Source organism: Strix aluco, chromosome 2, assembly GCF_031877795.1.
Source record: "Strix aluco isolate bStrAlu1 chromosome 2, bStrAlu1.hap1, whole genome shotgun sequence".
Lineage (NCBI taxonomy): Eukaryota > Metazoa > Chordata > Aves > Strigiformes > Strigidae > Strix > Strix aluco.
The window spans coordinates 118,525,266-118,548,320 of record NC_133932.1 but is presented as its reverse complement, the minus strand read 5'-3'; the positions used below and the strand labels follow the sequence as shown (position 1 = coordinate 118,548,320).

The window sequence follows — 23,055 nt, the reverse complement described above, 5'->3', positions numbered from 1 at the left end:
CTCCCGGCCGCCCGGGGGGCGCGGGGCCTCCGGCGCCGGCGGAAGGGGGGTCATGGCCGGGGGCCCGGCCAGCGCCGGGCTGCCGGGAGGGACACGCGGGACCGAGCCGGGACCGCCCGGTCGCGCGCGCACACACACGCACACGCTCGCGCACATGCTCACATACACTCGCGCACATGCTCACGCACGCTCACACGCACGCGCATGCTCACAGACGCACGCGCACACGTGCTTACACGCTCACAGACTTGCACAGACGCGCGCACACACATGCGCACACGCTCGCGCACACACGTGCAGACACTCGCGCACACACTCACGCACTGGCGCAGACACGCTCACACGCTCACACACATGCTCACAGACTTGCATGCATGCACGCACATGCTCACACACCCACACACGGTCACACACCCACACACGGTCACACACCCACACACGGTCACACACCCACACACGGTCACCCCACACACGGTCACACACCCACATACGGTCACACACCCACACACGGTCACCCCACACACAGTCACACACCCACACACGGTCACACCCACACACGGTCACACACACCCACACATGGTCACACCCACACACACGGTCCCACACACACACCCCCACACACACACCCACCCCCACACCCACCCCACCCCCTCCACACAACCCCCCCACCCCCCCCATCCGGTCACACACACACACACCCCCACACACGGTCACACACAGATACACACCGGGTCTCACACACACACCCCTACCTCGGGGTCATACACACACCCCCACACACACCCCCACACACACGCTCACACACCCCCACACGGTCACACACACACACGCGGTCACACACACCCACACACGGTCACACACACACCGGGTCTCACACACACCTCCACACACGGTCACACACATACACGGTCACACACACATACACAAACACACACCCCGGGTCACACACCCACCCCCCCACACACACACACGGTCAGACACACCCGGTCACACCCACAACCTCCCACCGACCCACCCCCTCCACACACCCACCCCCCCCCCAATCCGGTCACACACACACCCCCCCCCCTCTCACAGGCGCAGCAGCGCCGCCCAGTGGCCCGTCGCGCTGTGCCCGCGCGGCCTCCCCGGGGAGCGGCGAACCGCGCTCCTCACTGCCCGTGCGCCCGGCGGGAGAGCAGCCCCTGTCACCGTGAGGTGTGGGGTACATCTTAGAGCAAAAGTTTAAAAAGAAAAAAACAACCACCCAAACAGCAGAAGGTTCTTCACAGAGAGGAGGGTTTTCCCTGAGAGGCGGTAAACTCCGCTGCTGCCGCCTGTGTGTGCCGTATGGAGATCCCCGCAGGGCTGCCAGCCCCCCAACCGGGTGGCGGCTGCTGCCCTTCGGCCAAGGCAGAGCCTTTGGTTTTCAGAGTGAAGTCAGCATTGCGTCAGCTCCTCGCAGTATTTCAATACACTTGTCAAATTTTATACAAGCCTGGGTCTTCAAAGTTTGAGAGTCTATACCTAGGACTGAGCGTATTTTAGCAAAAGAAGGCATTATGGATAATTTTTTTGGAAAGTTTTTTCCCCCAGATTCATCTCAGTCAAGACTAGCTCTCAAGCTGTTGACCATTTGAAAAAACAGATCAGTTGCAACTACTTTCAAAATGATGATTTAAAGGTGGCTCTTAATATTTTCAGCATCAATCCTAAAAAATATTACTATCACCTTTGTGTGTTCTTCAGTGTTGCCCTGAGAAAAAACATTAGACAGAATGACTTAAACTAGCATGACTACTCAGCGACTCCTCAGCATTAACATATGAGTTTCTGTTGATAGCCACTCTACGGTCACAGCGCTGAAAACTTAACCGCACCAGATCATTTCCAAGGCTCTCTGTTGCTCTATTCAGTAAAAATACCATCCAAGCAAAATTTTGAGATGCTTTGAGGAACTGTGTGTAGCAGAGGACTAGTGACAAACTGAACCAGACCATCCCCATGTTCTTGTATCCTCGCAACACTTGGTTGCTCCCTGTAAGTCTTTCAGCTGAAAACACTAAGGAGGAAGATCTCTCTTGACTTAAGCACTGCTGGTGGCACAAGGACAAATGACTCTATTCAGAGATGGGTGATATATCTGAAACACAGTGCTGCCATGATGGTAAGTGGAGTAGTATCGCAATGTGGATCCTGAAGCAGTGGGGCATGAGGTTCCACGTTAGGGTATGAGAGGAAATCCCAGCAGCCCAGTGACTTGACATTATAACTTCCTTCACGCAGTGAAGTCCCTCGGCTCATCAGGTCAGCTGAAGGGCAGGAGGTTGGATTTTTGGGAGGGATAGAGAGAAGTCTTTCACTTCCAACCATCTGTCCAAAAGGTTTCACAGCATGAAGCACTGGGTGTTTCCATGATGGCTTTTTCAGTCTCTGCAGGGTTTCAAGTGGTATTTCCCACCATCTGTACAAACTGGCTTTGACACCTTTCTGTAAGGAAAATATTCTTACTCAGGAGAGCAGTGAGGTTCTAGAGTAGTTTTTCAGTACTGCCACAGAAGGTTTTTAAGATAGAATTCAATACATTTTGAATGGGGATAATCTGGCAGTGCCTACCTACCATTGGACTACACCCATTGGCTAACAGTTTCCTTTTCAAGAATTCCCTTCTGGGTTCTGACAAGAAAAAGTTTGGACTGTTGACAAAACCCTCTGGGACATTTGTAGAAAATGAGACAGGCAAGGATGCAAAATCCCCAGAGGAAAGTTGAAGGGAGCAGCCTTTAAAATAAAGGACCAATTATATACTGGTGAAAGCCCAAGCATGAAAGCCTGTTGAGGTAGTATGGAGATGTATTTGTAAATTGCACACTAGAACAGGAGGATCTAAAGCCAAATAGGGGGGAGATAGAAAAAGCAGGACTTGTCTTCCTGAGGGATTTATTCAGAAGCAAGATATTCTCAGATTTAAACAGTGGTGTTAAAAAGTGTCTCTTCATGTGGACTTTTTGACAGAGGGATTCCCATGAAAGAGCCATCCTGCTAGCTTCCTCGCTGTCACTTATCTTTAAAGGTGCACAGCACTGCCAGTGGCCAGATGCCGCTTCAGTGTGCTCCAAATCCCTAGGATCTTACTATGTTTAAAGGGTTCCCTCCACTCTCATTAGACACTAGACAGCAACATAAACATAAACAGGAGGAGCTTGAAGCCGTGATGAAACAGGAAAATTATGATGTAGTGGCTATTACAGAAACATGGTGGGATGTCTCCCACAACTGGAGTGCGCCTGTTGATGGAGGGATAGACAAGGAAGGAGAGGTGATGGGGTGGTGCTGTATGTCAGGGACTGTTATGATTGCTTTGAGTACAAGTGTAGTGAAGACAGGGTGGAGTGTCTTTGCGTTAGAATCAGGGGGAAGGCCAACAGGGCAGATGTTGTAGTAGGAGTCTACTATAGGTCACCCACCCAGGACAGAGAGGTGGATGAAATATTCTACAGGCATTTAGGAGAAATCTCACGATCGCTTGCCCTTGTTCTTGTGGGAGACTTTAACTTCCCAGACATCTGCTGGAAATATAACACAGCAGACCGGGACCAGTCCCAGAGATTCCTGGAATGTGTGGCAGATAACTTCCTGACGCAGCTGGTGAGTGAACCGACCAGAGAAGGTGCCCTGCTCGATCTCCTCTTTGTGAACAGAGAAGGACTGGTGGGTGATGTGGCAGTCAGAGGACGACTAGGGCACAGCGATCATGAAATAATAGAGTTCTCTATTCTTAGAGAGGCCAGGAGAGGGGGAAGCAGAACTGATATCCTGGACTTCAAAGGGGCTGACTTTGTCTTGTTTGGGCACCTGCTTGACAGGATCCCTTGGAAGATGGTCCTGAAGGGTATAGAAGTCCAGGAAGGCTGGGCACTCTTTAAGAAGGAAGTCTTAATGGCTCAGGAGCAGGCGGTCCCCAGGTGCTGTAAGAGAAGCTGGCAACAGAGAAGACCACCCTGGCTAAACAGGGAGCTTTGGCTGCAACTCAGGGACAAAAGGAGAGTTTACAGCTTTTGGAAGAAGGGGCTAGCCACTCACAATGATTGCAAAGATGCTGTGAGGCTATGCAGGGTGGAAATCAGGAGGTCTAAAGCCCAGCTGGAAATTAATCTGGCTTCAGCAATCAAGGACAAAAAGAAATGTTTCTGTAAGTATGTGAGCAGCAAAAGAAAGACCAGGGAGAGCCTCCATCCCCTGCTAGACACAGGAGGAAACATGGTAGCAAGTGACGAGGAAAAGGCGGAGGTGCTTAATGCCTTCTTTGCCTCAGTCTTTAATAGCAAGACTAGCTGTATTGAGGGAATCCAGCCTCCTCAGTCAGAAGACAGAGACTGGGAGAATGCCCCCCCCCACAGGAAGAGATAGTCAGTGACCTACTGCATCACATAGACACACACAAGTCTATGGGACCGGATGGGATACACCCGAGGGTACTGAAGGAGCTGGCTGGGGTGCTCGCCAAGCCACTTTCCATCATTTACCAGCAGTCCTGGCTGACTGGGGAGGTCCTGACAGATTGGAAATTGGCCAATGTGACACCCATATATAAGAAGGGTCGGAAGGATGATCTGGGAAATTACAGGCCTGTCAGCTTGACTTCGGTGCCCGGGAAGCTGATGGAGCAGCTTATCCTGAGTACCATCATACAACACGTGCGGGACAACCAGATGATCAGGCCCAGTCAGCATGGGTTTATGAAAGGCAGGTCCTGCTTGACAAACCGGATCTCCTTCTACGACAGGGTGACCTGCTTATTGGATGAGGGAAAGGCTGTGCATGTTGTCTACCTTGACTTTAGTAAGGCCTTGGACACCGTTTCCCACAGCATTCTCCTGGTGAAACTGGCTGCTCGTGGCTTGGATGGGCACACGCTTCGCTGGGTAAAAAACTGGCTGGATGGCCGGGCCCAAAGAGTTGGGGTGAACGGAGTTAAATCCAGTTGGTGGCCGGTCACGAGTGGTGTCCCCCAGGGCTCAGTTTTGGGGCCACTCCTGTTTAACATCTTTATTGATGATCTAGACGAGGGGATCGAGGGCACCCTCAGTAAGTTTGCAGATGACACCGAGTTGGGTGGGAGTGTTGATCTGCTCGAGGGTAGGGAGGCTCTGCAGAGAGACCTGGACAGGCTGGAGCGATGGGCTCAGGCCAACTGTAGGAGTTTCAATAAGGCCAAATGCCGGGTGCTGCACTTGGGTCACAACAACCCCCAGCAGCGCTACAGGCTTGGGGAGGAGTGGCTGGAGAGCTGCCAGTCAGAGAGGGACCTGGGGGTGTTGATTGACAGCCGGCTGAACATGAGCCAGCAGTGTGCCCAGGTGGCCAAGAAGGCCAATGGCATCCTGGCTTGTATCAGAAATAGCGTGGCCAGCAGAGACAGGGAAGTGATCTTACCCCTGTACTTGGCACTGGTGAGGCCGCACCTCGATTACTGTGTTCAGTTTTGGGCCCCTCACTACAAAAAGGACATTGAATTACTCGAGCGTGTCCAGAGAAGGGCAACAAAGCTGGTGAAGGGTCTGGAGCACATGTCGTACGAGGAGCGGCTGAGGGAACTGGGGTTGTTTAGTCTGGAGAAGAGGAGGCTGAGGGGAGACCTCATCGCCCTCTACAACTACCTGAAAGGAGGTTGCAGAGAGCTGGGGATGAGCCTCTTTAAACAAGTAATAAGCAATAGGACAAGAGGTAATGGCCTCAAGTTGCGCCAGGGAAGGTTTAGACTAGATATTAGGAAGCATTTCTTTACAGAACGGGTTGTTAGGCGTTGGAATGGGCTGCCCAGGGAGGTGGTGGAGTCCCCATCCCTGGAGGTGTTTAAGAGTCGGGTCGACTTAGCGCTGAGGGATATGGTGTAGTTGGGAACTGTTAATGTTGGGTTGATGGTTGGACTGGATGATCTTCAAGGTCTTTTCCCACCTAGACAATTCTGTGATTCTGTGATAAAACTTAAGGTGACATTACATTAAAATGCATATTTAAATAATTTTCAGCCTTCCTTTAATTATCTTCTTTAGTACCACTTTTCCTCTTCTGTCCAAACCTCCACACAGGTGGCAACCCCTGTTTCACACATAGGCAGAACTTTAGCAGTATATGATTTGGCTGGTGCAGAAGCAAAGTGAATTCAAGAAGTGTGCAGACAGAACAGTAAGACAGGTATTTTTAAGATCAGAAGAATCAGGTTTGTATGGCAAGGTACAAAGAAAGAAGATCTAAAATAGACACCAAGATTTATAAAATCTCGTAAATTAAGGAGATATATCTTGATCTTAGGCTGAACCTGAGCTGCTGCTCAACAAGAAAAATGGACCTTTTTCAGATCACCATTGATCCAAAACAGTGTTTTACCCCATGTTATTTCTAATTTAAGCATCTATTTTGAAGTACAGAAGAGGATCACTCTTACCATAACTGTGCCTCCAAACACAGCTTAGTGGAAGGACCCCTAAACTGCGATCCACGTCGTTAAACAAGCCACGCCAAAGTGATACATTGCTCGGCAGTAATGATAGCAGTTCTCTCCACACAGTCAGCCTAAAAGAAAAAGCTACAAATGCCTTCAGCTCAGCTTGTTGTGGCACTGCATGGTATGTTAATAAAAAGAATTGCGCTTGACATGCCGCTGTGCTACAGAAGATGGCACTAAAGGTATTTAAATGCTGAGAAAGGGTACTGCTACCTCAGGAGGCACAGTCTGAAGCAAGGAGGATGAAAATCTTTTCTTCTCCAGTTGTTTTCTGCATGGATGAGTCGAAAGACTTTAAAACTATTTAGCTAAAAATGCTAATAAAAAGACCAAAATAGTAATTTAATCTCATATCATAATTATTATTATTGTACCAATTAGTGATTAGTGTTCTGTTCTGTTAGACACTACTGACAAACATGTTAGAGAACACAGCATATTAACAAATAAGAACTTATTTCTAGTTTGTAGGAAGAGTTATTGTGACTTCTAGTTGGTAGGAATGGAGGTATAGGAGGACTTAATGACTCGTAGGTTATACGGTTCTGAGAATGGCACTGAGACTCTAAGGCTGCTGTTTTACTCACACCAGAACAGGTTTCCTCCCAAAAGTCCTTTGGAAACTGTGAGAAGTTTCCTAATACAACATAAAAATCAGGCTGTTCTGGGATATGTAGCAGTGAAATGCTTTCAGGTCATCTTCATGGAAGCAAAAGCTCCATGTAGCAGAGGAAGAACTGTAACTGTACAAGCACAGCATCTGTTAGGAGGAAGAATTAAAAAAAGAGAGACACAGGACATGCAGAATCCTGAGAGGAATGGTGCCTTTTATCATTCTGTCATGATGTGACACTTTTTTTTTCCACACTACTGGCAGAAATATGAATAAATAAAAATATTGATATTTTAAATACATTCATGCCTGACACAAGCCTGGCAGAAAGCTAACTGAGCTTAAAACAAATCAAAATGCAGAGTTCAAATAGTCCTCTGCTGAGTTAGTGAGTTAAATCAACTCATACAAAGGTTGAGGGGAGGTTGTGCTGGAGCAAGGGAGAAGATGGCCAGTAGATGAGAAACAGGGCCAGCAGACAGTAGAGAGCAGGGAAGGGTACAGCAGCTAAAGAGGGAAAAGGCTGTAAGACTTTTGCCTTTCTAGTAGCAGTTACTTATAAAAATACAGCCAGAGGCTGTGGTTTGAAATTGCAGTGTGTGTAGCAGCAAATAAACTTAACATGTTGCCATTCCTTCCGCCCCTTCTGCTCACTCCCTGCAGCTCTTCTTGCCCAACACCATGGCCTACTGCCCCACAGTCACGTCAGCATAGAAGTTAATGTGGCCTCACTGTAAGCCAGATCAAGGAATTGATCCAGCTAAAAAACTATGCAGCAAAGCAAAACATTTATTTCTTCATCAGCTACAACAGTGAGCCAATCCAGTGCTGAGTGCAGCGGTGCAAACAACTGTGCTGGCACAGTAAAGGGTAAAGGTCCTGGAGTGGAGGCACAGTGTTGAATGGGGTGGAAGAGAGACACAGACAGGATAAGTATGAGCAGGAAGGGATGACATCAGTGTTAATGCCCTAAACTGGTACTACCAGTGAACAATTCGTAGTGCCAAACCACAACCAATGCTCCTAAACAAGGATGTTCTTTTTCATTGTATTCAGGATAAAAGCAAATATTGTATTCAGGATAAAAGCAAATACAGCATGTTTTATCAGGAATACACCTCACTGACATGCACAATGAATTTGTAAAGGCCTTAAATACTCAGTGCCTTTCTTGGAAAGGAACAGTAATAGATATCTTGCTCTGAAATAGAAAATTAAGCTCATGTATAAGAAAATTTATCTACAAAATTCAGACTGCTGCATGTGATGGTCTGCCTTTGAAATGAGAGAAACCAGTAACACAAAATGGCTATTTCTGTGAAACTTCTCCTGGACACAGACCAGGCTTCAATGAACTCCATCAATGTTCACACATATAATCAGCTGGGCAGCAAAACTGAAAATTGATCTGGGTTTCAGTCTTCTTCCTGTTGGGAGGAATGCCTATTTTGTGAGACACAGAACGAAGGCAGAAGGGGCTTTTTACCCACTGTGATGAGGAGAAAAAAAGAAATACATTCCATCATCAACTTCATTTATATTAATTACAATTTTATTTACTCATATGTTTTGTCAGGTGGAAGTTATTATAGCACAAGAACATATTATTACAATTGCTACAAGCACAAAGGAATGACGCTGACAAAGATCGTACTGGACAGACCCTGCACTGACAAGTAAACTTGAATTTATATGAAAAAGATTTTGATTCAGCAGCTGAGCCTTGGCTCAGCAAAACGAACCTGTACAAGTGACTTTCAGTTGGGGTCCCCTTCATCACAGATTTTAGAAGTTCCCTCTGTCGTAGAGCAGAGTCCTATACCTAGACTATCCTCAACAGATGTTGAACTGAGTTGCCATTTAACAATCTTCAGTGATGGAATGTCTCTCATCCAAGTCAGTGCTTAGCCCTCTTCACAGAGAGGTTTTGCAGTGACTAGTCTACATCCCATTGCAACGTAAGCCTATGACTTCTTGTCCTGTTGCCAGTGGATGTAAAGAGCAACATCATCTTCTTTGACACAATCTTTTACATATTTGAAGAGTGCTGTTGGGTGTTTCCTCAGACTTTTCCAGGCCAACTAATTTTTTTCAGGCTTTCCTCACAGCTTCTGTGTTTTAGACATTTGGTCATACATTATTCCTGACTCCTGGATTTCTCCAGCTGATAAATGGGCTTTGGGGGCAGATGGTGCCCTGAAGTAGGGTCTAGATAATGTCTTCCAGGTGCTAACAAGGTTGGAAACATTTCAAACATCCTATTTCTGACAAACCTTTAATGCATACCAGTATGATATTTTTCCAAGTCAACAATGTTATTGACACGTTCCACTTATGATCTACTAAAAACTCCAGCTCTTCTCTACAAAACTGTTCTTTGCTTCAGAACAGACCTCCATCTTACAGTTCTGCAAGTGCTCAGTGTTTCACAATAGTAGTATTTAGTCCTTCCTAACTTCTCAAACTGCTTTTGTTAAACCACTTCTCCTGGTGATAAAGATCTTACTAAGTTCTAAGCCTATCTTCCCATGTACCTGCAGCTCCTCCCAGCTGCATACAGTTTATCCCATTTGGTGGATCCTTACACTCTGACAATGAGTCATTAATAACTATTTTACTGCTATACACAAAAGCTTTTATCATGTCATAGGCAGAAATTATTCCTGACAAATCCATGTTGCAACGTCTCAGTCTTCTATCAGATAACAGTGACATAATGATTTAGTCAGTTGTTCCTCTGTGTCTGTGTGCACATGTGTGTGGTTAAGTGTATAGATTGGTTTTGTTTATTTGTGCTGGAGAGATTGTGGAAGCTATTTAAATTGTATATTAAACACTCAGTCCTTGGAAAGGATGCAACAGCTAGAGGAGGGACATGATTAACCATAGCAGACATTACACTAATGATGCAACATACAATAGGTTTGAAATCTTTACCACACAATAATTATAAAATATTTTTTCTGGCACCTGTTGCAATGATCTTAACAAACAAGGCTAGATTAAACTCTTCTTCTCCCTGTGAACATGACACAGTTGTCACCTTTAACTTTCAGTTGGGGAAACTCAGAAACCATGAGATTCAGGGTTGACTCTGTACTAGGACTGCTGTAATACTTTCAAATCAGGTGAAAGAAGTCTTGTGACAAAAGAAATATCAATAGTTGGATACCAAACAGATAGCAAGTTTTCCAGTCACCCCATTAAAAGAAAGTGCAGCATTCCTGCTAATGTGTGGATCACATATAGGTGTGGGAGAAATTTTTATGTGTTGGCTTAAAGATTGAACCTCAGAAGATGATCTGCAAAACACTTTTAAACCAAATTTCATGATCCTGACTCAAACATTTTAAGACTGCTATTGTCTTTCCCAGCTGACAAGTCTATATTACCATAATTGCCAAGACAACAGAAAAGATACACCTTGCCTAAGCAAGTAGACTTTTTTGGTGGCTAGGAAGGCTTATAGAGAAAATACCCAGGTCAGAGATGGGCCAGCTTTACAGAAGAGAAATATATTCTGTAAAAGAAAATTACAATGACAAGTTGGGTTAGTCAGATGGAGAAAAAAGTATATATATCTCCTGAACTATCTTGAAGATCATTACCATTAGTCTTAGCTCATTAAGTCTCAGATAGTTACCATTACTCTTGCCACTGTCTACAAACAGGTTCAAATGATTGTATAGATAATAAGATGGTGAAAAATCCAAAGAAACTTGTCATTAACACCCTGGGTAGTGGCTGTCCTGAAGATCAGAACAGGTGACCACAAAAACCAGTGCAATTCTTTGACTATGATTTTGTTGCCTGGTAAAACACATTAGCATAAGTTGCAGGGGAGGGAATTATGGTTAGGGAAGAGATTCATTTTCACCAAGTTCAGTTTGTAGTAAAGTGCTCTTAGCTGTTGCTTATTTGCTGCAGTACACTTTTTACAAAATAAAGCAACTTTTAACAGTGTTGTTATTTTGAATTCAGCCTCCATGGCACACGAGTGCTCTTCTCTGTTTGGACCATATAATTTGTCTTTTATATTCTTGCTGTCAGATAGGAAATAACACAGTACATTGGCTCATGATAACTGTAAAACATCTGAGGGATTTTTTTTCTTTGTCTAAGAAAACCTTTAATAAAGGTACTTCTATATCTAGAAGTCATATATACAGATTTATACTTCTGATCTCTTTTAAATCACTCTTTCTCCCATGGGAGTTAGAGTTTTTTTCTCTAGCTGGGTCTATGAGTAAATAGTGAAGTTTCCTTCCCCTCCCCCCTCCCCCTTTCTGACTAACATGTTTGTAGTTTTGGTTTCAAGGTTTTTGATGAAAGTTTAGCTTGATGAAGTCAATGGTGATTTCCCCTGGTGATTTCAATCATGGTATAATTCTAGCCAGTCCCACTTCATTTCCCATCCCAGTTCTGATATCACATTATTTGTCACTTTATATCCTGGCTACGCTGGACAGTGAGGAATCAGCCTGTTTCACAGTCATGACTTCAGATTTGCTACTTCTGTTTTCAACACTCTTGGATCTTCATTCTGAGAAGGGCCTAGGAACCAAGTGCCAGAAATGTAGACACTTCTAGTGTATTTCAGGAACAAACACACACAGCTTCAACGCAGCACTGTATTTTAATCTGTATGAAATCCATTTGTAGGAGGTCAACCATGCAATGCAGCACAAGCAGCAATAGGTGTAATTCCTAAATTCCCATGAAGTATCTAACTTTTTTCCCTACAAAGCAGCTATTTAGCCAAATTTAATATACACAGAAAATTAATCTCAGAGACAGTAAATATGTCGCAGTAGAGCTATTACAGCCTGATGCTGCAGTTCTGGATCACAGTCCCCTCTTGGCCACTTCCAGACAGTCTTCCTATTTCTATCTTTGTTCCCTTTGTGATAATCTGGTTGCCAAACTGCTAGTGTTAGTGTCACCAGCTTTGGTGTGTCTCATTCCAAGTTCCAGTTAAACTCAAAGACAGGCTGGGAAAACAATCTCTCCCTGTGGAGGTGGTTAAGTTATTTATCACCAGCCTTTTCCAGCTGCAGTTCTGCTAGTACAAGGCTGACTTAGGCAGCACGTTTTGATTTCTAGCAGGGATCACATATGTGACCTTCCACTATCAGCTCATGAAGTCTGCAGAGTAACACACAATGTAACCAACTGAAAAAACAACCTGCAGCAGAAGGCTAAAATCCTTACAGTAGCCCTTGGCTACTAAATGTAGTATTGGTGCATACATTTTCCATTATGGTAAAGATATTTTCATTAGACACATTAGGCAATACACAGCACATACAAGTAATACAGAAAACAGACACCACAAGAGTGCTTTAATTATAATTTTAGAACAAAAATTAAAATTCTGTTATTACAAAAGAAATGTAATACTAAAGCACTGGGAGCATAGATAGTTTGTTCTCTTCGTACTTGTACACGGAACAATGCAGGAACTTTACCAAGCACAGACCTGGTATGTGCCAAGCTTTGTTCTTTAGAGTTGAATTAAGGATGTTTTCACAGTCAAAGTTTCCAGTTCAGCTCATTATTAATGACTTTACATATTTTTGTTCATGCTTCTGAGGATGGTGGTTTTACAGTTTTCCTGCTCCCCTCTTAGATGATTTCCACCTGCAGTCAAGTTGTAACACTGGATGTAGCTCACCAGCAATGGGAACCTGCTTATGCTCTGCTTCCAGTGCACAGTGAGGGGTCATGGGTCTTAATTCATTCATCTTTGTTTACTCCAACAGTGATAAACTTAAATGTACAGTAAGAGATGGATGCAAATAGAGAAGCTGAGATAGTGCTCATTCATTTTGAGGAAAAGCCAGTTATTAAAGCTAAGGAGGAGAAATAGCCAGCTTTCTAGAAGTGGTTTCAATGGACAGGCACTTGGGAACTAAACTGTGTTGCTGTGTGCTGGTGTAGCTGCCTATGACAGGCATAAAACATGTTTTGAGACTACTTTGGAGAGACAAGACCAGACTGACTCACATAATTATTCTAGTTAGTGATACACAATTCACAGGTCAGCAATGTGAACTTTAAGAAAAATATCAAGTTTCTCCTCATTTCTGATTGGGTCCCTTTGCTATTTTAGCTCTGCAAAGCTGTCTCTAATTCCTGCTAGACCTACTGTAAGAAGAGGAAGCGTGACTCAGCCATACAATGTGGAATGTCTGAGAGACTGGGAGTGGTTTGATGCACTGTTGAGAACTGTCAATGTTAGGTTAATGGTTGGACTAGATGATCTTCAAGGTCTTTTCCAACCTTGATGATTCTGTGACTCACTTGAAAGGCACCTCAGATAGACAGGGAGAAGGTTTTATGAGGAAAAGCTGTGCAGGTTGGATAGGGCAAAGGGACTGATGGAAGGAGCACTGGTAGGTGCAGTCTACTGCATATCATGCTGTAAGTTAAAGCACTTCTTTTAGATAACAAACAGAATGAAACAAGGCAATTTTTCTTGGCTTTTACTGAAAAAAAAAAGATTTTAAAGGTACACAGCTGAAGGAGGCACAGGTGGTAAAAAGTCTCTTAATCAAATAAAATCTACTGTACTGAGATTCTTCACAAAACATTGGGAGAGAACAAGAGAAGGAGGAAGACAGTTGCAGTTCTACCACCTTCACAGAGGTGACAATCGTTTTTTTCACCAGACCAAGAGAATGAAAAAGCAAACTTCATTCCTCCCACTGCTGCAGCCCCTGTGAGTGGAGGGAGGCAGCACTGGCCTAATGACATTCACAAGCAGTTGAGACTGGCCACCCCCAACCCTGTAGCAGATGCTCCTCAGTGAAGGTGAGGAGACAAAAAGATAAAAACCATTGCTAGTGCTCAGCAGAGCTGATAACATGCATTGTCATAGAGTTCCTGTGTTCCTTGGCCCTTTCCTTGCTCTCCAGAATACTTAGGGAGACAATAGGACACCTGCTATAAACACAATCACCTCCCCATTTTCTTTCTTTTCACAAGCTGTAAGTTCCCCCCAAAACACTTCACCCCTCTTTTGACCAAAACCCTCCATTATTGGCTTGCCTCTGAAGCTGACACCATGTGTTTGTGATTTCTGGCTCTCCTTTGGGCACTAGAGACTCCTCTGGGCCTTTCCACTCCCACTTTTTGAAAAGTGACTCTGTCCCAACAAAGGATCCCAGCAGTAGGCATACTTGGAAAAACTGCTGCCAAAAGGCTGCTCTCTCTATTTGTGGCTGCAGGAATACTGAATTAGCTTTTGATCTTTAAAACCTGCCTCAGTGGCAGCTTCCCAGGGAGGCTATCATTTATAAAACATGAATGAACGTTTTTATCCTTTTTCTTGAGTGTAAAAATATTGCTGATTGTTTTCTGACACCTAAGAAAGTTTGAGGGAAACAGAGAGCTAGGAAATCCTGAAACTGGGGAATTATTTTAAAACTGTTGTTTTTCTGGATTCTTTCATGCAAATTTTTATCACTAGATAACACAACTCAGCCAGATTCAACATCATGCAGATCGCAGACACAGCAAGCATGAAAACAGTAAATGTGGTTTTCTCAGTGGGCCGAGACACAAAACAATCCACTATGTTGGGGCAGGGCCATGCACTGCACTTCACCAGGCGAGGCATCTGGTACCCATCGTACATGTAATAGAACACGTACATGAAGACAGCTTCAAAGATGATCCTGAAGAAGATGCTGCTGGTGTATGTCCACCACAGGGGGCCGCGAATATGAATCTTTTCATTTTTCAGCTCTTCAATATCAATTTTCTCACCATTTCTGAATCGCCTTTTCTTCTCATGCCTGGTGTAAGCTACATGCATGGCCACCAGCAGCGCAGGTGTGGAAACAAAGATCAGCTGCAGGGCCCAGAGTCTGATGTGAGAGATGGGGAAAAAGTGATCATAGCAAACATTTCTGCACCCAGGCTGAAGTGTGTTGCAAACAAAATCTTGTTGTTCATCTCCCCAGACTCTCTCTGCAGCCACAACCAGGATCATGATACGGAAGATGAACAGGACTGTGAGCCATATCTTCCCAATGCTGGTGGAGTGTTTATTTACACCTCCTAAAATGGCCTGCAGACTTCCCCAGTCCATCTTCTTTTCTGTGTCCTTTTACCTGCAGGATGACATAATACCCCAAATGATCACTTTTCAAAGGGTGAAAAATCAGCTCTAGACCTTCTACAAATGAGAAGACTTCCTAACACTCATTCAAGAGTCATAGGCAAATGCAAGTTACTTTCATTGATGTCACCCATATGTTTATGGATTTAAACAGCTTACTAACCCTCTCCTTCCATGTATTTATGATAGGACAAGCATACCTTGATATACTTCTCTACAAGGCTTTGGGCAGGAAATAGGTTACATCTTCAAATATATTTCCTCCATGCATCCTCTATGCCCTCCTTCCCTTCCTTGAGGTATTTCCCTTTCTGTGGTTGACTCCTGTCAGTGCTTTTCCTCTCTGTGTATTTCCCAAAGCAACAGAAGTTACTATCACTGCATGAGTTAAGACCACATCTAGACAAAGTAGAGACTTCTCTATTAGTTTTCACAGGATTTGTCTGACAACACCACAGCCCTAGAAGGCTGGGCTGGTGCTTTCTTTGCCTCCGAGGTAAGTACTGCTTGGCCTTCTTCAGCAGAAGTCCTCACCCAGACAGGCCCAGCAGGCCTCCAAGGCTTTCTGCTGTAGCCCAGACATAGCCCTTCATCTCAGAAGTACAGCATTTGATTTTACCAACACTGCTGAGAAGCTTCATGCCAGCTCTGTCAGTTCTGCATGCATATATAGCACAAGCCAACAGGCAAAGGAAGATACCACAGAGCCTGCCCTTCCACATTCATTGTTATCTCATCCAAAAAGGAGACAAGCAGAGCCACAGTTGAGAGGAAAAAGCCCTCAGCTAAAGAGTTTATGTTGATTTTCTAGATGCTATCACACCCCAGCAGAATAAACAGGAGGTCAAACTTCAAAGAAGCTCCTTTTCAGCTTTCCTCCTTTCCTCCTACTCTTGAAAACTAAAATCCACACTCTCTGGCCCTTTCAGAGTTAAATGTAAGTTTTGCTGAGGTCAGAATTCAGTCTCAGGGCTCAGCTTTCGCCAATCACAACCATTTGGAAGCTATCACTGAATAGGACAAAACACTTTGAAACCAGAGCTGGGAACTTGAATAGCTGGTCCATCACCTTCCAAGGCTAGGGCTCAGCTTTGCTGTGGGAGAGCCATGCTGGCTGTGGGCAAGAGCTCCACCTCTGCACAGGCTGCGTGCTGTGGGGAGAGCATGGTACCTTGTAACACCACACTGATCAAAGTCTTCAAAATATCAGATTTAAAAAAAAAAAAATCTTCTCTACCCTGGTATAGTTACAACACAACTAAAGGACTAGCCTGCCACAACACATTCCCTTGGTACAAGGGCCCAGCTTGTACTGACAAGCCTTGAGGCAATAGGGAGAGGTCAGATTTACTGTGATGAGGAAAGGTGAAATTGGGTAAAAGAAAAAATAAAAGCGTTGAGAAGGTAACTGGAATTCCTTAGACTTCTCATGTTTTGTTTCTGCTGAAACTGGCAGCACTTTATGCAACTTTTTGCACTGACCTAAACCCTAGACTGATGAGGTACTTTCTGTTAAGAATTTCCTCATGTCTGCTGCACAGTCATTAAAACAAAGTCAATAAAACCTTCACAAGAGGCTAATCAGGACTGAAGGCAAGTATTTGAAGTATATATGCTAGATGAACAACCTGGCCTCCAAGTGCAGTCCCAAACTGCAGTTCTGAACCAGGGCTGCAAGATTAGGGGGAAAACCCAACAACTCTCCCTGCTCATCTGCCACTACCGAAACACTGGAATTGGCTGGGGGGAGTGAGCGAATCTACAGGGACACTCGCCCTGCCAACCACTCGAAATCCCGCTTCGTGGTTACAAGCTGGACGCCCCGAGGCGGCTCCCGGCGCGTCCCCCGCGCTGAGCCGGGCTTTGCTCCCGCTCCGCTGCGGAGCGGCCGGAGCGCTGGGGGCGGACACGGAGCCCGGAGCCCGCGGGGAGCCTTCTGCGGCGGGAAACCGCCGGCCGATCGCAACCGGCTCCCGTCAGCAGACACGCGTTGACAAACGGCAGTTTTGGCTCTGAGGCCCGAAGGCTGCCCCCGGAGCCAGCTGCGCCGCGGGAGCGCCCCGGCAGGCTGCCGCCCGCCCGCTGCCCCGCCGCCACGGCCCCGTCCCGGGGCTGGGGGCAGCCAGCGCCAACCCGAGCACGGCCGCCTCGCCGACAGGGCCGCACAAGCGGGACGGGCGCGGCGTGGGTGCCCCCGCCTGGCAGCGCTCCGCTCCGCTGCCTGCGGCCGCCCCCGACCCCGCACGCTACAGGGATCCCGGCCCGCCTGATCCCGATCCCACCGCTCCAGCACACGGAGCCGCTCCGGGCCCTCACCTGGCACGGCACGGCACGGCACGGCACGGCACGGCACGGCACGGCACGGCACGGCACTCCCGGGTCCGTCGGTGCCCGCGGAGCGGCCGGTCCCAGCCTCGCCGCCCCGGCACTTTAAGGTCCCTCCCCGTTCACCTGCCGCCGCTTTTAAGCCGCCCCCGCCCGCGCCCTGCTCCTCCGGCCGCCCGCGGAGGCGCTGGGGAGCCCGGGGCGGGGCCGGGCCGGGCTGGGTGTGGGCGCCCATCCTCGCCGCGGGGCTGGGCCGGGGCCGCCGGCGCTGGGCTCTGCCGGGGCGCCCCGCGGGGCGGGAGCGGCTGGGGACAGAGTGGGGCTGCAACAGCCCCCGGTGCCCCCCGCGGGCAGCGCCCTCGGGCTGGTCCGGAGCGTCCTTGCCCAGAGCCCTGCCAAGGGACTGGCAGCGGGCAGAGTGGGCTCGGTGCCCTGCAGGTGCGGCCCTGGACCGGGATTGATTCCCGAGTGTTAGCAGAAAACATGCCCTGGAGGGAAATCCAGTCCTGTGGGACCCTCTGAAACTGCCCCAGTGTCGTGGCAGCCCGAGGAAATCGTCACCGTAAGCCAATTCGGACAACGGCCAGATAAGATGCAGTTCCCAGAGGCTTTCTCTAGGGTGAGGCAGGGCTGAAGAAAAAAACCTCAGAGCCCTTAGCTGGCCTGAGTTTGGAAGGCAGGGAACACATAAACTAACTGCTAATTTGATACTAACAAATCGCATGATCTTGGTAGCCAGATGTAGGGATAACAAGGGCAGCACGTGGCTAAGGACAGAATAGAAGACTTAAGATTGTTTTCCCTTTGAAATCTTGTGGGCTTTCTTACAGCTGTAAGAAACCTTTCTGGTATCCTCACTAGTGGGCACAGCCTTGATTTCACTGCTACTGCGCAAAGCAGAGGGCTAAAGTTTTTGTGAGAGAAAATAATCTAGCAGAAAGTATAAAGAGTGAGTCAAAGAGAAGTTACTTGCCATGTGCAAAGTCAATAGGTGTTATTTTTCTGGAGCTTGAGCTCTGCTGTTGACAATAAAAAAATTAAAAAGGCCTCTCCTAGTTATGTTTAGTTATATTTAAACCCCATTTTTAAGGAAACTTTCTGAGGATGGAGGCCATGGCCAGCCAGGCATGAATTAGTTGGATTACCTTGGGCTTTGATTGTAAAGTCTACCCAGTATTGCTGTCAGGCTCGGGTCTGCCTCACATGATCTGCACTTTACTCGAAATGTCCAACCAAGAATGACTTCTATTAAACGATGTGTGATTACCACACAGTAAAGAGTCTTTGCTTTTTAAAACACTGAGACCAAAAATCCTATCAGAAAAGAATGCTGTGTTAAAGAGGGTGTGTAGGAAAGATAGAAGGTGGTGAAATGCTATGCATATGACTTGTGAGATAATAAAAACTTGTCTAAGTATATAAAGTACTGCTGCAAACGGTGTGTGTCTGTATATTGAAGTAAAGATCTGTCCTGTATGTTGTACTTAGTACTGTGCTTGGGTTTATGAGGCATGTCTGGAAGTAGAAATGCTTTCATCAGTAGGGATTTAAATAAAATTTAAGCTTGATCTAGTAATCTGTATAGATAACAATTACAAGAAACTAGAACTTGCATGTGTATCTGCAAAATGGCAAAGTGAATTTGGTTTTGCTCTTGGAGGTTTAAAAAATTAAGTCAGATATGTAAGATCTTTAAATAATCTAAGAAGAAATGTCTGGAAGAATCAACTATGTTTTATAAAATAATACCCAAGTTTGATAGTGGTAAACGTAAATGCTTGAAAGAAATCCACAGCTCGTGTTGCTCAGTACTGCCACAGTGGTTTTCTTTTACAACCAAATAAAACCTAATGGTAAAGCTGAGTGCTACCTTTACTTTCCTTCATTTTTGTTTGCTTGCTTGTATGTGTAAGGAAGTAATGCTTTATTTGGGAAGGAGAGGGGAATCCTGGCAAGGAGTTCTGACAGAGCACAAATCCAGCGGTGCAGGCTTATTGCCTACACTTTGCTTAACACCTGGCTAGTTGGCAGGAGGTGTGAGAGTCAAGTATTAACAACTCTGGCATCTGTAAAGGTTCAGCTGTAAGAAAGGGTTATTCTGGTAGCATTGAAGGTGATGAATGTTACAAAGTGTGTGTATATGTACAAAACATTGATTCTTATGGATTGTAAAGTAATGTGAAAATAAAAGCTTCATAAAAATAAGGAAATAAATACTGTTATAGCTTTCTCAACACAGAAACAAGTTTCAAGGTAGCAGAAATCTTGGCATCATCTTCCAGTAATGCCTTACGGCTTTCCAAACACTGTGTCTGCATCTCTTCATTCAACAGTCCCCAGGCAGCTCCAGAGGCTGTCTGGATCTATAGTAGCCCTAGCTTCACTCTATGCCATTGCCTTGTCTAACCACATTTTGATGTCACTTGTATCTGGATTATATAAATATTTAATATTTATCCCATATCTATCTCAAAATCCACAAGATCCTAAAGTAATTAACACAAGAGTTTAATTATGTGTGGTGAAAAAAAATGTTTCATTTACTGAAAATCTACTATTATATAATTTCATGGAACATTCCTGAGTCCTCACCATTGAGAGTAATAACTAATTGTCTTTCCCTGTTCACATCCTCCATGAATGCAAAAAAACTTCTGTCATATCCTCTCTCCGTCTTTTTTATTCTATGCTGAAAGGCCGAATTTGTTGAATTGTGCCATGCAGGAGCTGTTATATATCTTTATTATCCTCATCACAACTTTTTGTGCCTTTTTTACAAGAGCAGTCCAAGTACCTGCTCAGTTCATATATGCACAGAGCAATGCTTTCTGTTGCATTCTCCATCACTTTCTAGTAATTCCTATTTACTTGTTTTCATTTTTCATACACCTCAAAGCAATGTGTTGACTTTTTCATAGTCTTTCCAAGATTCTTTCCTAAGTGTTTCTAGAAACTAGAACAGTACCTCCTGGGGTACATATATGCTCATATACTTGAATAGGTGCACTGAGGTTCATTTGCCATTTTATTATCCAGTTACTCACACTAGGTAAGATCTTCTGCTATTTCTCATGGTCAGGTTTAGTTTTGACTGCCATGAAACATCACTTTTATAATGTGCTATTCACAAACATTTTGATTTTTGCTAATTCATATGTATAGTAACCTCCTTATTCATGATTTTTGCTTAAAATGAAGCTCTTTCAACACCTAGCAGCTTACCCACTACTTGTCACGCACACTTACTGTTAATCAACTGAAGATGCAGCTATAGACTCAGATCATACTTTGGAAATAGTTTTCATTTCTTTGAGTTAAAATCGTGTTACACCTGACATTTTTGCACTAACATCAGCAATAAAAGCACCTTCCCAGTTCAATTCAGCATGGGTAATCAGTTTGTATTTACTTTTCAAACACTCATTTTAGTCATTCTAAGACTGAAAATACCGTACCTGTTTAGCTGTTGAGCAAACCATTTCGCCTCCTTCGATATCTTTACGTGCATATTAGTGTCTGAAATAGGTACCCAGCCATTATTTTCATGTTCACTTTAATTACCCTCCCAGCCTTTAAAAAGAATCCTTTGTATTTTATAGAATGGTGCCTGAAGTGTTGTTGGCAAGGTCTGGCTAATACAAATACATGGTCTTAGGAGCTCAAATCCATAAAGCCATAGCTTCCATGTCTACTATACAACACTGAATTCTTAAAGATTACACAGCCACCATGTTCAATATACTCTGCCTCCTCCCTCCCCACACAGAAGAAATGGACTTGTGTGCCATTTTCAAGGAACATTTTATTTACAAAGAACAAACTTGTACTGTTTGACATAAATCCTTTGTTTGCTACTTCATCATCTTTCAGCTTTTTTAACAGTAAAATGTTAATGTGATAAAAATACCACTGTGGTTAAGTGCAGTAGGAGGAAGATCAGGGAATGGGAGGCTGGTCTAAGTGTGAGAAAAGCACTTGGTGTGCTTTTTAAACCTGATTTAATGTAAGGGCTGCAAAGATCCTGGTTTATATCAACGTTGCTGCAAGTCACTCTCACGACTGTGGCCACAGACATTGATCCCATAATCCTTATAGTTTCCAAAAGCTTCTCTGACAGACAAAGCTTAAACCACTGAAAAAAATACGCCAGTGCATAAGATATCAACCCTTTTTTATGTTCACTACCCAGTTCAAACAATTCAGGAGGTTCCTGGAGAGGGCCACAGCACCTAGATTACTTCCAGACATTTCCTCAAAATTATTCTTCAAAGTTACTCCATAAAACAATGTGGACCCTGTTTTTTCTGTTGGTGAAATCTTGGCTGTGCAGGATAGCAAGGAGGTTAAACAGGTTTCATCATTTCATCCAGCTGTAAAAAAAATCCGACAAAACCAACAGTGTGACACTTTAAAGTGTCAGTAGCTGCCTGCTCCCTTGCTTCACCCCCCGTCAGCAACAAGAATTTGCTTTGTTAGTGGCTGCTTGCCTTTCCTCCCTGATTTGAACTGGTTAGTATGACTCCCTCAACTTCCCAGGTCCTTTGTCCAGTCTTGCAGCTCCAGAGACACCTTCCTAGGACTGCTGCCTGTTCCCACATGGGTGGGACCTGGCTGGCCCAGCTTGCTCACCCCAGCCAGCCTTGCAGCTCACAGGGTCTCCACTGCCCCGAGCTCTGCAGCCCTTCGCCCTGCTTGTGCACAAAGGCTCAAATTCCTTCACAGGTAAAACAGAGTTGGTGGGTAAGACCCATATTTCTTATCTGTTGCTCAAAAAAATGTTTTGGGAGAAGGTAGCAGAGTCTCATGTGAGAGAGGTGGCATTATACCTTTTCACAGAGAGGTTCCCATTTCAGCCCCAGCTATATCATGAAGATGCACCACAGGTTCAGACACCGACAAAGGAGGGTTTATAAAGGAGGGTCATGATTTTCTTTGCTTCTGGGAAGATGCTTTCCACTGTCCCTCAGAAATAATCTCTGACCAAAGGAGAGGGGGTGTAGGGTACCAGCCGGAGTTTAGGGGCAGACCTTACTTTTCACTAATTCCCACCCTTTGTCATGCATATCACGTGTCCCTAAATGGACTATTAGAGTTCAGACTAAGTTTTCTCAGGTTTGCCAAGAATGCTTTAATCTTTGATGCTTATCTGAGAAGGTTTTGTTGTTCTGTATCTCTTGGAGCACAGAGAGCATAGAAGAAACCCACGTTCGTTTACTTATTCACAGATGAGAATGGGAAGAAGATAATGAGAGAAACCAGTGGCAGAAGCTGGAGCCCAGAGAGAGCAATTGCTAAAGGCAGTGTTGAAGTAGCAGCCATAAAGACTGCAAAATACAAAGGGTAGTATCAGTGAAGCCAGAGGGGAGGCTGGATGCCAACAGTGGGAGAAGGACTGATCTTTTACACCCCACAGAGAAAGATGTGGGAGGGAAGTGCTGGAATTAAAATTTCTGCTGAGTGGTTGGACTCATTGACAAGAGCTCAAGAGGAATTGAGGGGAGAACA

The 23,055-nt window shown here is 45.2% G+C and overlaps 1 protein-coding gene across 1 annotated transcript; it reads right to left on the bottom strand.

Moving 5' to 3' along the window:
• Positions 1 to 12,414: 12,414 nt before the first annotated feature.
• On the bottom strand, positions 12,415 to 17,649 carry LOC141920287 (gap junction beta-6 protein-like). The gene is made up of 2 exons (XM_074816989.1): positions 17,542 to 17,649; positions 12,415 to 15,217 (listed from the first exon to the last, which is right to left on the bottom strand). Exon 2 carries the CDS (start codon positions 15,193 to 15,195, stop codon positions 14,518 to 14,520), a length of 678 nt encoding a protein of 225 aa, XP_074673090.1. The 5' UTR covers positions 15,196 to 15,217; positions 17,542 to 17,649; the 3' UTR covers positions 12,415 to 14,517.
• Between the last annotated feature and the right edge of the window lie 5,406 nt (positions 17,650 to 23,055).